This window comes from Micromys minutus (genome assembly GCF_963924665.1).
Source record: "Micromys minutus genome assembly, chromosome: 17".
In the NCBI taxonomy this organism is placed as follows: Eukaryota; Metazoa; Chordata; class Mammalia; order Rodentia; family Muridae; genus Micromys; species Micromys minutus.
In genome coordinates this window covers 27,936,701-27,951,204 of record NC_137952.1, presented here as the reverse complement: position 1 = coordinate 27,951,204, position 14,504 = coordinate 27,936,701, and the positions used below count along the sequence as shown (strand labels likewise).

The window sequence follows — 14,504 nt, the reverse complement described above, 5'->3', positions numbered from 1 at the left end:
AAATGTCTCAGCATTTGGTTTCCATTATGGGAAGCATCAGGCAGTTTGTCCCAGTTTTTCCTAATGCCCTGTTCTTTACACCATGTCTTAATGATCTCAGCTTCCTTCCAGAACCCACACGCAGTGAATGACTGTAGCCATATTTAGCTAAGGACTGTTGTGTATACTGCTCTGTTTTCTAATCTCCTAATCAATGATGCTCAAAAGCTAGTGTCTTGTCTTCAAGAGCAAGCTCGAGAGACAAATAAACTTGAGTTCAAACCTTGGGCCCATCTCTTAGGAAGTGGGAAACATTTATGGGTTTAAAAATTCTCCACACCTCAATTTTATTATGTGTGGGGTTAAGATTTAATTCAGAGTGTTATAAAGAAGAAATGGGGTAATGCACATCAAATAGTTAAAACTTGGTCTGTGGTTAGATATCACCATGACTGTCATCATCACCATAATGGTAGAACACAGGTCTCTAATGTGACTTCTCCAGTTCCTTTGTGGTTCTTTTAAGATTTTACTTATTATATTTTGCTTTAAAATGCACTATTGTTTATAACAGTTCTTCTCAACCTTCCTAATGCTGCGATCCTTTAATAAAGTTCCTCATGTTGTGGTAACCCTCAAACACAAATTTATTTTTGTTGCTACTTCCTAACTGTAATTTTGCTATTATTATGAATTGTAATGTAAATGTCTGATATGCAGGACATCTGGTGTGCAAACCCTGTGATAGCGCTGTTCAACACCCCTAGAAGGGTTGTCATTTATTGGTTGAGAACCACTGGTTTATAAGATAGTTTTATACTTGTCATATCTACTTTATTGCTGTACTTTAGAAGCTACATAATAAAAGCAATTCTAAGCAACTATCTTTTCCTTTCATTGTTTCAGGTTAACCAGAGAACAGTAAAAGAATAGAAACCAACCTGATAAACAGAAAAAGCAAAAAGGCTGGAATACCACTCTCTGACCTTGGGGTTGGTGAAATCCAGGTAAGACGAGAGACCTGCAGAGGCACAACAGTGGGCAGCCTGTCAAGAACAGTGGTGTGTACAGTAAGGTGTGTGTTAAGGAAGACATGTGCTGTGAGGCAGCAGTGGACACCTTATGTCGAATACAAAAGACAACTGAGAGAGGCGTGGTCTACAAGGGAGTGAAGGTAACCTTTAAAGTGATAAAATTTAAAACTTTTAACACAGGGGCTGATGGGTGTAAAATGTGTGTGTTGCTTTTATATATTTTTAAAAGATTTATTTATTTATTTATTTATTTATTTATTTATTTATTTATTTATTTATTATAAGTACACTGTAGCTGACTTCAGACACACCAGAAGAGGGCATCAGATCTTATTACAGATGGTTGTGAGCCACCATGTGATTTCTGGGTATTGAACTCAGGATCTCTGAAAGAGCTCAGAGTCAGTGCTCTTAACCACTGAGCCTTAATATATAAAAGGCTCTTAACCACTGACTGCTCTTAACCATCCAGCCCTGTTTTTATATTTTTTAATGTTCCTTTAATGTTTTTTTTCTTCTAAGCAGTAACGTGTTCTCTTAACTTTCAGCTAGCCCTCCTCCCAGTTTCCAGCCTAGCCCCTTCAAAGGTTTCTCCCAACCATTCCTTCCAACTGTTCTAGCCTATCTGCTTATCCTGGCTTCTTCTGGCTCAATTCTTGCCAACTGTCTTCTCTTTTATCTCTGCTAGTCCAGTTCACTTCCAATTAATGATATCTCCTCTGGCTCAGCTCAGCTTCTTTTGGCTCAATGGTCTCCTATTTTCATTCTGTTTAATCTCTTTTCTGTATTGTCTTCTTTAGCCTACTCCATCTTCTTTCTTCCTGCACCAACTGTCTTCTCTAACTCTACTCTCTGACTCTACCCTTCTGTGACCTGGACCCTACTCTTTCTTTTCCTCTCAGCCTCTATTGGCTTTTTATATTCTCTCCTGTTCCCAGAAATCCAAGAGGCAACCGACACTAGTAGTCATAGGGTCAAATAGTTCTATTAAAGTGGATGACCTTTATGGGTTCTTCCCTCTGAGCATCATTGATTAAAAGATTAGAAAACAGAGCAGTACAGACGACAACCCTCAGCTAACTATGGCTATAGTTATTCACTTTAGGGACTGGCAGCTGGAGTCCTTTAAGGGTCAGACACACTGGGATGGAGCCTGTCCTTCACTCTTTTTTAAAAAGAGAACTGACTTGTTCTAATGGTTCAAGGGAAAAAGGGAAGGCCCAGGCTTCTCCACAGCACTTGCATTTATGACACAGTGGTGAATTCTTTTGGTGTTCAGATGATTACTATCAAGGCTTTAAACTAACAGTTTTTGTATCTAGAGTCCTACAGGGATGGAGGCCACTCACAAAAGAAGGAAAGTCAAAACTACAGGCTAAAAGGACAAAGAACAATCCCAAGGGAGAGCCTGCTAGACAATGCCCCCTCCTTGCTTTCTTCATTCCTTGCTTCCAACCTCAGAGAAATAACCTGCCATGGAGACGAGCTTGTTTGCTTATTTCTCATTCTCTCGTCTACCTGATCACTGACTGATAGGTGCATTCGTATCGCATTGCTGGAAAAGATATCAAAGAAGGCAGGGCGTGGCTCCCTTACAGGTGCCACGGGTGTGGCTGGAAGAGAAAGAGATGCCTATGAGGAATGAGAGTGTCATAGATGAGTCATTAATTGAGACTGAAGAAGTAGAAACAAGTGATACCATACCAGGCCAACAGATGCCTTCCAAGTCGCCACCCTCTGGGTTCTTCACAAAGAAGCCCTGTTTTTTGGCTTCAGCATATACTGTGTAGTCAGGATCCACCTTGATGTGGGGGTCACTGATAACCACAAGCTGTCAGGACAGATTTTAAGACCATGTCAGTTTTAGGAAGCTTACGCTCATTTAGGTGTTTTATTCATAGTTTGAGGGGTTGACTTTTACTCAGAAATTACAACTCATTGAAAGTTTTGGACATTAGTAAATCCCTGTAACATTTCATTAAAAAATTGCTATTAAATCTGGGTGAATCCTGCTATAATTATTATAACTTACCATTTATTATTATTATTTTACATTTATTTATTTACTTATTTATTTATTTTGTGTGTGTCTGAAGTTGGTTCTCTCCTGCCACCAGGTGTGTTCTGGGGTTGAACTTGGGTTCTCAGACTTGGTGGCAAAGTGCCTTTACCCACTAAGCCATTCAGCAGCCATACATGTCTTTAAGATGATATTTACTAAGCTTTTATCTTTCTGTGGTGCTAGGTGCTATATGAAAGGATTAACTGGGTAAGGTCCTAACTCCCTAAGTATTTAGGGCAAAGATGACACTGATGGAAAGAAAAGGCCTGGAGAGGCCACTTAATCAAGTCAGCTTCTTATAAGCACGAGGACCTGAGTTTGAGCCCCAGAACCCATGTAAATAAGGCAGGCGTGGTAGCATGTGTTTGTAATCCCAGCACATAAGAAAGAAAAAGGAAAGGTAGTATTTAGGAAATGACACAGGCTGTCCTCCATCTTCTAAAGGCATGAGTGTGCACCCACTTTCTAAAGGGTGTGTGCTCCCCCGCCCTCCAACCCCTTCCAAACCATAGAAACCATGGAAACCAAACCAAACTGTCAAAACAGTAACACCATCTAAACAGGCTGATGGATGGCTCAGGAACTAAAGGTGCTTGCTGGCAACCAGGAAGATCTGTGTTTGATCCCTGGAACCCAAGTTCCATTAGGTAGAAAGAGAGAATCTTTTCATGTGCTTCTTGGCTATCTTTACTTTACTTGAATATCTTCTTTGGTGGATTATCTATTTAAGTCCTGTGTTAGTTCTTTAAGCGTTGGGAGTTTTGTAGTTGCTGAGTTAGAGTCTACCTCCGCTCCTCTTTGTCTCTGTCTTGTATTAGTTACATATGCTTGCCTTTCCCCAGCCACTCAAAGACCCCCTTCCTCAGCACAGCATCTTGAACACTGAAAGGTCTCAAGAGATGGGGGATGGAGAAACAGCTTTGCTGTTAAGATGGATGCTCTTAAGGAAACCTGGGGTCAACCCTCAGCACCATATGGTGGCTCATAACAGTTTGTAGCTCTACTTCCAGGGGATCAGATGTCCTTTTATGTCCTTTACATTTTGGGATTAAAAACCTTTAGACAGCAGGCTGACTTCACCTTGCGTTTTTTGCTCCTGAGCAGCTCTTGCATCCTTTTGGGGTTTGCGAATCTCTTTTTGTCCCAGGTGAAGTACTTCTTGTCCTCGGTGTGCTCTATGTCCAGCCATATGACATCGTATGGAATGTCATGGTCATCAAACCCTGCATCTACTGCCTTCACATCCTGTTCATCTTCATAGTTCCAGCGACACTGGTGGTACCCCAGGGAAAAAAGTGGGGGCATGACTTGTGTGCCTAAAAAAAGATGACAATGGAGGCCACTGATGTTATTCAACCAGTAGCCATCTCCCCAGTGTTTACAGGCTACAGGCACTGAACCTGATGCTATACAGAATATTAATAGGAGAACATGGCAATTAGGGTGATGGGACAGGTACATAAATAAATGCTGGCCTGAGATATAACTTAGGATAAAGGTATCAGCCTAGTGCTGTGGGAACACATACATTCTGCTTCCAGAGTAATGTGAGATCTTTAGATGTTTCCAAAGGCAGGTGAGAAGAGCAGAGGCCTTGAATAATAAGCAGGAGGACGCCAGGCAGGGAGACAAGGTGGAGCTTAGAGAATAGAGACAGGCAAAGAAATAAATGCTGCAGGGATGACGGTGTGAGAGGCCAAGAGAAGCCAGAACTGGAAAGGCTCTGCTTATAAAGAACCCTGTACGCCAGTCTCAGAATTCTTCCCATATATTTTCTTTTTATACAAGAAAACATATCAGTTTGCAAAATCGGGCTGTGGATGCAGCTCAGGTAGTGGAGCACTTGCCTAGTATGCAAAAAAAAATGTATAGGGTTAAAAATTCACAGCACCCTATAAAACTGAGGTGGTGCATGCATGCAATTCCAGCACTTGGGAGAGGTAGGAGCAGAGGAATCAGTAGTTTAAAGTCATTCTTGTCTACATAGAAGGTTCAAAGCCAGCCTGAGATACATGAGACTCTGTTTTAAAAAAAAATGAGGCCAGTGAGATGGCTCAGTGGGTAAAGGGGCTTGCCACCAAGCCTGACAACCTGAGTTCAATTCCTGGGTTATAGCTGGTGGAAAGAGAGAACCAATTCATGAAAATTACTACAAAACCAAAGAACAAACGAAAGGGAAGTAAGTTTAACATAGATCTGGAGGGACGGATATAAGGAAGAGGTGGTATCTGCTGAACCATGAATGGTGTGAGAGGAGGGCACAAAGGAGAGAAGCATATCCCTGCTTTAGAAACCTTGAAGACAGGTACATGCTCCTCACATGATAGGATACCAGATTCATCCAGGCACCAAGGGCTTCCATGTAGAGCCACACGTTGGGTGGCTTATAACCACTTGTAACTCTAGCTCCAGAGGCTCAGTCACCTTCTTCTGGACCCTGCTGGCACTTTATCATGTGTGTGTGTGTGTGTGTGTGTGTGTGTGTGTGTGTGTGTGTATGTATGTATGTATGTATGTATGTATGTATATGTATGTATGTATATATATAAAATTTTAGAATAAAAATAAATTGAAGCAAACCTTAATTTTCAGACAAGAGGCAAAAAGAAAAAGGAAGAAAAAACAAGGATGGGAAACTTGTCTCTATAAAAGGGACGGTAGATACTGTTTGCCATATTGAAGGACACTCAGACTGAACGTGTCCACCCTCAGGACAGGAATGCATTAAGTGAACTTGTAAAATTTCAGAATATTAATGATAAGTAGATAGTTCAGTGGGAAAAGAGAAATCATTTGCAAAGGAACACAACAAGTGGTTTTGGAGCAAGAAGACAGGGGACAAGAGAGAGATGCCTTTGAATTCTGAGGAAATTTAGCTGACCCAATTACCAGCCTAGGATGAAGGTAGGATAATGATGGCTTATCTCTGCAAGGATTAAAGCATATGTATTTGCATTTATTTAGCCTGTCTGTGTACATATGTGTGCATGTGTATGTACATGTGTGTATATTCACATATGGAGACAACTGGTAGGAGTTAGTTCTCTATTTCTACCATTTGGGTCCCTGTGATCAAACTCAGGTCTTCAGGCTTGGCGGCCATTAAGCTGCTTTACTGGCCGTAGCCTTTAGTCTCTTAAAACTAAAGAGTTATTTGTTTTATTGTTAAAGCCAGTAGTATATTTTAACAGAGAAGAACCATTCAAAAGTTCAGGACAGGATACTCCTTAGCTACAGGGGATTATTCTCAGAGACTAAAGCTTCAAACAGGCATATGACAAGAGTTAGGGATCAGCGAGTGAACAGTAATTCTCAACCTTCCTGAATCTGTGACCCTTTGATACAGTTCCTCATGTTGTGGTGACTTTCAACCATAACATTATTTTGTTGCTGCTTCATAACTGTAATTTTGCTGCTGTTATAAATCTTAACATAAATATTTGATATGCAGGATATTTGACATGTGGAGACTCACAGGTTGAGAACTACTTACTCCTCTAGCATCCTATTTAGCTTGTCCGGATGTAATGAGGATGGGGAGAAAATGCTTGCTACTTAAAACCCTTAGAGACATTGTTTGCAGTGATGATGCCCAGGGCAGAGGAAATGCACCACAGTTATGAATGCTTGTACCTGTGATGTACGAGAACTGCTTGAAGATGTCGGCAGGTGTCGGTCCTGTCAGCAGAAAAACGTCAATGATCCCGCTCTCCGACATCCAGTGAACATCAGTGCGGCACCCGACTTTTTGTTTGGCAGCTGCTGGGCCCATCTGCATCACTGTGTACTGGGAAGGGTGTAATGAAAATCTGAGAAATTTCTCTGTAACCCATAACACCCAGTTCAAGGTGAATCAGTCTACATTTAGTAGCTCCTACTGACATTTGGTGATTACATTGCAAAGCTCTTGGTACAGAAAAATGCTGCTGCAAAGGAAAGGGCTCAGACTACAGTGAAAAGTCCAGCATGCAGCCACATTCCATAGCTCACCTCAACTGCTGGCTCTGTGTTGATCTCCACTAGTGTTTCTGAGGCATTCAGCCAGAAAATGCCTACAGTCCTGCCCTGTTTGTGGGCCAGGAGATAAGGCACTGAACCATATATGCCCATTTTGTCATGCACTTGGTATCCATAGACATCTAGATTATAAAGACGGTATGCATCTCCATCTCTGAAACACAAAGGAGGCTTATCACTAAATACAAGCGGACTGTTAATGCATAGAACAGCTTCGTACTGTAAAGTCACAGGCTTATAATCTTTGAACTAGGAAGGTAGAGATAGGAGAACTGTGAGTTAGAGGCTAGCCTAGGCTACAGCAAGTTCTAGGCCAGCCTGGGCATGTAACAAGCTCCCACGTAAAACCACTCCCCTAAAAAGATTTACCTCTTACCACTAGCCTGAAGGCTTCCTGGCCCAATCTGGTGCATGTGATCCTCCTCCTTTGTCTCCACTGGTCTCCTGGGTATTTTAGGCTTAGATCCTGAGCTACGTTTTCTAAATGTCTGCTGTGAATCCTCCTGAATGGCAGACACACTATAAGCCTCCTCCACTGGTGCACTGTGTGCAGACTTCTCTGCAACTAAGGCAAAATAAGTACATCCTGACACGCCTGCAGAGAGCTGAGCTGGAGAGACATGGGACAGGACAGAGGCCGGGGCAGTGGGACTAGTCACCCTGCCTACCTAAGAAATAAACTTTTCAAACCTGACAACTTAATCAGGCTCTGATTCACTTTGGTTCTGGCTCCTCTTTAGCAGATGCCTCTGGGACCCATTCGTCAGGAGTGTCAGTCTGGTACGTCTCTCCAAGGGAATCACAAAGATGCCACATTCTCTGTCTCACTCTCCTCTCTAGAGTGAAAGACCTTTTCTAGGTCAATATATATGTTCAGTATTTTCCCAGGTTTTCCCTCATAGTAAAAGCAAACCTATTATTCCTTGTTTTATTCCTGTATTTTTGGGGTTTGTAATTACAGTTTTTTAAATTAATGTGAGTGCATGTAGGTGCATGTGGAAGTCAGAGACAGCTCTGTGGAGCTGGTTCTTTCTTTCCACCTTATGTCCTGTCCTAGGTTCATTTCTGTTGCTGTGACAGATACTCTCACAAAAGCAACATAGGGAAAGGGCTTATTTGTACTTAAAAGGTACCATCCATTACTGCAGACACTCAGTCAAGAGCAGGGACGGTTTCTCAAACTTCATAAGTAACATTAAGCCACAGACTAGTTAACAATTGTGGTGGCTTGAATATGCTTGGTTCATGGGAAGTGGCACTATTATGAGGTGTGGCCCCTGGAGGAAGTGTGTCACTGAATAGGTGGGATTTCAGGGCTCCTAGTGCTTAAGCTCCACCTGTGTGAAAGAGAGCCTCCTCCTGTCTGCCTGCAGAAGACAGTCTCCTCTGGCTGCCTTCGGATCAAGATGTAGAACTCTTGGCTTCTCCAGCACCAAGTCTGCCTGCATGGTGCCATGCTTCCCACCATGGTGATAATGGACTAAACCTCTGAAACTATAAGCCAGCTCCTTTTAAATATTGTCCTTTATAAGAATTATCTTGGTCATGTTGTTTTTTCACAGAAATAAACCTCAAAACATGACAAGGATTCTTACTGTCACTTACCTAGTGTTTTTAAGTTGGTGTGACTCTGCATGCTGAGGGATACCATAGAGATGTTCAAATCCATGAAGGGAGAAATCCAAACCAACAGAGGAAGGGCCTGCCAAGACCGACCATAGCTAAGTTTTGCTTCTCAGACATCAGTCTAAAAGACTCAGTTAATGTAACTAACCAAACAACTAGCTGAGAGAAATCTGAACTTGCCCCAACCAAACAAAGCTATATACTGATTGGTAGTAAGGTGCTGCGATGTTTGGGGATTGGCGAATGTATATTATGTGCATGTAAAAGTACACAGTCACTAGTTATGATGCCTGAGCTGTGTGCTGAAACTCCCTTTGCCCTCGATACTGAGCACTTTTATCTTGGCTGGATGAGTTTGTGTTTATCTTCTGCCTGATAACCTTCCCTGTCTGTGGCTTTCTACAAGAACCACCATGTTGAGAGTGGTGTGAAGGCCTTCCTTACATCCTTAAGGTATGACTTCCCATGGCTGTGATACGTGAAGTGTGAGCCCATCCCCTCACATACTGCTAGGCCGGTGAGAAATATCATGGTGGGCATGCAGCACCTGTAACAACAACAAGGAGGCCTAAAAACATCAGAGCAGATGAGCTGTATGACCACAGCCTCATGAAAACAGTGTGGAGCTACAGTTGTCTGGTTTACTCAAAACACCAAGCAGGTCCTTTCCTAAGAGCATACGTTGCACATCACCCATGTATCTCTTTCATTCTTCCATAAGGTATATATAATTACTTCTCTGTTGTAGTGCATTATTAAAGTACAGAGAACTCAACTAGAAGACTTCTGTTCACCTTACAGAAGTTACTTGTTTTAGGTACAATCAATCTATCAATCTATCTATCTATCTATCTATCTATCTATCTATCTATCTATGCCACTGGGGATTGAATTCAGGGCACCCCACATTATCCAACCACTCTGTCATAGATCTGTATGTCCAGACCTCAAACAATCTTTAGACATACATGATTAGTTGTTTTGGAATGATCTATTTTAATATTATGCCTTAATTTTGTCAATTTACCATTAGCTTTGACATCCACAAATTTTCCAAATTTCTCTTCCCACAGGCCCAGGTCCTCTTGATCTTCCTATTCATATAAAAAGGAGATCAAAGTGAGTTTATAAACTGCCACAAATGTGGTTACCATAAAAGCATATCTTATTTGGATTATTAAGAAGACTGGGGTACTGACGAGATGGCTTAGCAGGAAGGCCCTTGCCTCCTAATAATGCAAGCTTATAATTCAAGTGTAATCCCCAGAACTCACATAAAAAGGGAAGGCAAGAAATACCCCCAAAATGTTGTCCCCTGGCCTCCACATGCATGCCAGGCCCAACACACATGCATTATACACATTCATACAATTAATTACTAACAAAAGAAACATAAAAACTGAGAAAATGCAGGATGTGTTAGCACATGCCTTTAGTTCTAGTATTTGTGAGGTAGAGGCAGGTAGAGCCCTATAAATTAGGAGCCAGTCTAACCTACATAGTAAGTCAGGACTATATACTGAAACTTGTACCCACCTCCAAGAAGAAAAAGAAAAAAAAAGGCAGAGAAAATGAGTCCATGTTTTTGAAGATTGGCTTATGATGTATATTTAATAAATCAAATATGTGTTTTCTGTAAAAGTCAATACTCATGAACCCTTTTTACCATGCTAAAATACACAACATTCACTGTTCTTCTTAACCATCTCCAAGAACACAGCCCTGTGTCACCAAGTCCATTTGCTCTGTGTATGGTGTTGCCTATCGTTGACCATCCAGCCCCACAAAGCTTTCATCTGTCTAAACTGGACCTTCCTACTAAACGCCAACCTGCCGTTTCTCCCCCTCTGCACCCCTGGCAAAACCATTCCATTCTCCACTCTATGAGTGTGACTTTAGTCAGAACATGGAGTAGACTCTTACGGTATTTGCTCTTCTGTGACTGGCTTCCTTCACAGGCTGTCTCAGGTCTTACTTACTTTGGAGCGCACATCAGAACTTTTAAGAGCAAATATTATTCGGCTGCATGTACAGACCACAGTTTGGCTGGGCCGTGTGTCTCTTCCTGCTTATGTTCCTGTGGGTGATGCTGCAATGGTATCACTTTTGGGGACATACAGGAGCAGGAGCTACTTGCAGCTCCTACTGCAACTTCAAGTTTACGTTTTTTAAGGAGCTGCTATCATTTCTCACAAACATCTTTATATGGACTAAAGCAGTGCTTTGAAAAAATGCAGCCTTTGCACGTAGAACAACTAAAGGGAATTAAACAATTTTTTTCTTTCTTTTTGGGGGTGGGTGGGGAGGGGACATGGTTTCTCTCTGTGGCCCTGGCTGTCCTGGAACTCACTCTGTAGACCAGTCTATACTCAAACTCAGAGACCCGCCTGCCTAGGCCTCCTGAGTGCTGGGATTAAAGTCATGTGCTGCCACCACCACCCAGCAAAAGGGAAAACCTTCATGTAAACATATGAGGTAAAAAATTGAGAATCTAATATCTTAGTTTTAATTTTTCACATTTATTCACTTATTCATTTGGAGGACTACATATGCACATGTGCCACAGTTCACATGTAGAGGCTAAAGAACACCCCATAGGAATTAACTCTCTCCTTCTACCATGTGGGTTCTGAGGACTGAACTCAGGTCATCCCCTGAGCCATCTTCCTTCCCAGCTCAGGTGAGTTTACAAGCAGACCCTGGTTTTGCTGAGTTTCCCCTCTTCAATCAGATGTCTGCTTGTGCTAGTTTGAGATGTTAGATAAAATGAATGGCAGTACTTTTTCAGGTCTTGACTCTCTATTGCTACAACTTTCTCAATTTTACCTAAGAATGAGAACAAATAAATAAACTATGTGTGAAAGAAATTTTGCTTGAAATGAGTTATTTGTCCCTTCCAGCTTCTGTAAAGCAATCCAGTGCTTCTTTGAAGTCACATATGAATGCCCCAGGTAGAGACTATGCCATCCTGGGGACAGGTGTGGGCTTTAGAGTCTGCGGACTCCCTTAAACAGTTGAGATTTTTTCCTATAGAGATGGTTTGTAACATTAATAAACTTTCTGTGACAAGATCTATGTCCCGAAACTGCTACTCAAGCAATTCAATCAGCTGTCTCCTAAAAGTGGACTTGACCTGTCATTACAATTCTATCTATAACCATGCATTTATCAGCTCTGTTCAGAAACAAAACATTTCCTCACATCCATCAATATATATGAGTCTTAAGAAAAAGAATACTTGATTTCAGTGTAGGATGCACAACCTCAAATTCCTGTTTCTACCAACATACCTTCATTCTGCCATCCTGGATTCTAGCCCTCTGGAACCGTAAGCCCAAATAAATCCTTCTACATGTTGCCTTGGTCATGGTGTTTCATCACAGAAACAAAAAACTAATACAATCATTATATAAAATAAAGGTCTAACTACACATTTCACAAAACAAGAAAAAAAAAAGAAAGAAAAAGAATACTTTGTCCATGGGGTACCAGAAATACTTCTATCATTGCAAAAGACCATAGCTGCTGTCAAGACCCTGTGAGGAGCTATATAGCTGTGAGTGAAGAAAGAGTTCTACTCAGTTGTGGTAGTGTATAGACACAACCTCAGCACTCAGGAGGCTGAGGCAGGAGGATTTCTGTGAGTTGGAGGCCATCCTGTGCTACCTAATGTGTTTCAGATCAGCCTGTGCTACAGAGTCCTGGGGGACAGTTGAGTGGTAGAGTACTTGCTGCCCAAGTGTGAGGCCTGTCCAATCCTCAGCATCCATGTAAATATTAAGTAGACATAGTGGGCTGGCCATGGGAGGCAGAATGACCCCCAGACAAGCCGTTTAGAAGATCAGCTGAATCAGTGAGTTCAGGCAAGAGACTGCCTCAAGACATGAGGCAGAGAGTATCGGAAAACAACACCCAGTGCCAACTTCTAGCCTGCACATATACATGTATGTACAACAAATCACACATTTGCACTGACATGTGCGGCTATACCCACATATACAAACACACAAAAGACTTCTAGATTGTCTATTTTTCATAACTCAGACAAAACAATCTTTTAAAAGCAGAAGGAAGACTATGTCTCTCTGTGTTTAAAACCTTCTTTGTTCTTAGGGTTAACTCAAAAATGTAAACATATCTTAAGAGTACACTCTGTGATGGATAAGGAACTTATATCTGTTGAATGGTGAACTACCAATTCCTTCAGCAATGCTTGTCCAACAGGAGATGGTCTTCAACAGATTTTGTTCAGTAAAAGAACATTGCTAGTCTTTCCATAGAACAGTCTGCCTAGCTCTTTAGCATCTGACTCCTGAATCCTTTCACTTTGTATCCCTTCCTCCCCATAAAAACTATATGGATACAGTACACACACACACACACACACACACACACACACACACACACACACAACACGAAAAAAAATGAGATGTAATAGAAAATAAGTTAGAGAATAATTGGGGAAGACACCTGATCCTTATTTCTGGCTTCCACATCTGGCATGCACACACACACAAGGACTAAGATGCTAAGATAAGTGGAAGACAAGGACAATTGACCCCCTATATACAACAGCACATTATCCAAGCACCCTTCTGCATAAGGGAGGAGTAGAATCCACTACTTGCTTGCAGACTGGAGTGTTAAAGAAGATCAAAAGGAAATGGCTAGATCTCATTACCTGAGAGGTGTCAGCTGGTGTATTTTGCCCATTTCCTTTGGTAGCTCTGTTTTAAACACAGATAACACTGTTTCACTCAATGGTAAGACTGGCAGTATTTAATGCAGTAAAAAAGATTTTCATTTCCAAATCTTTACAAATTCTATCCTTTAATTTATTAAATATGACATCATTATAGACACGGCATGGTGACATACTGTAATCCAAGGATTTAGAGGGCTAAGGCAGGGCATCAGAAGTTCAAGGTTATCATTGCCTGCAAAGTAACTTCAAGGCTCTGTCTCAATTAAAAAAAAACAAAAAAAGAAAAGAAAAAAAGAAAGGTAAGTAGGGGCAGTGAGATGGCTCAGTGGGTAAAGGGGCTTGCTGCTAAGACTGCAGTAGTCTGAAGAGAATTAAAAAAATTATCAGCTCCTACTACAAAATCTGATGCTTAACAAAACTGGAAAATCTGGATGAAATGGACAATTGTCTAGACAGATGACAAGTACCAAAGTTAAATCAGGATCATATAAACCATACAAACAGTCCCATAACCCCTAAAGAAATAGAAGTAGTCATTAAAAGTCTCTCAACCCCTCCCCCCCCCAAAAAAAAGCCCAGGACCAAATCAGTACAGAATTTTTTCAGACCTTCAAAGAAGGCCTAATATCACCAATACTCTTCAAACTATTCCACAAATTAGAATAGAAGAAACACTATCCATTTTGTTCTATGAAGCCACAATTACGCTTACACCTAAATTACACAAAGACCTCACAAAGAAAGAGAACTTCAGACCAATATCCCTTATGAACATCGATGCAAACATACTCAATAAAATTCTCACAAACTGAATCCAAGAATACATCAAAATGATCATCCATAATAACCAAGTAGGCTTCATCCCAGGGATGCAGGGATGGTTCAATATATGGAAATCTATCAACGTAATCCACTATATAAACAAATTCAAAGAAAAAAAAAACCTACATGATCATCTTATTAGATACTGAGAAAGCAATTGACAAAATTCAACACCCCTTCATGTTAAAAGTCTTGGAAAGATCAGGAATTCAAGGCCCATCCCTAAACATAGTAAAAGCAATCAATATACAGCAAACCA

At 41.2% G+C, this 14,504-nt stretch overlaps 1 protein-coding gene across 4 annotated transcripts in view; it reads right to left on the bottom strand.

Moving 5' to 3' along the window:
- Positions 1 to 14,504, bottom strand: part of GANC (glucosidase alpha, neutral C) — a 54,575-nt gene that overhangs the window by 20,791 nt on the left and 19,280 nt on the right. For 3 of the 4 annotated variants that reach the window (XR_013975389.1, XM_080931394.1, XM_080931395.1), the window contains exons 6-13: positions 13,400 to 13,445; positions 9,746 to 9,812; positions 8,698 to 8,794; positions 7,066 to 7,246; positions 6,709 to 6,862; positions 4,156 to 4,391; positions 2,718 to 2,844; positions 921 to 1,000 (exon numbers count right to left, since the gene is read on the bottom strand). Coding sequence is in view for 2 of the 4 variants with exons in the window: in XM_080931394.1 (XP_080787520.1) it covers positions 921 to 1,000; positions 2,718 to 2,844; positions 4,156 to 4,391; positions 6,709 to 6,862; positions 7,066 to 7,246; positions 8,698 to 8,794; positions 9,746 to 9,812; positions 13,400 to 13,445 (988 nt within the window). In the remaining 2 variants the exon portion in view is untranslated. The remainder of the gene's footprint in view (positions 1 to 920; positions 1,001 to 2,717; positions 2,845 to 4,155; positions 4,392 to 6,708; positions 6,863 to 7,065; positions 7,247 to 8,697; positions 8,795 to 9,745; positions 9,813 to 13,399; positions 13,446 to 14,504) is intronic. The other variant, XR_013975390.1, reaches the window with a different exon arrangement.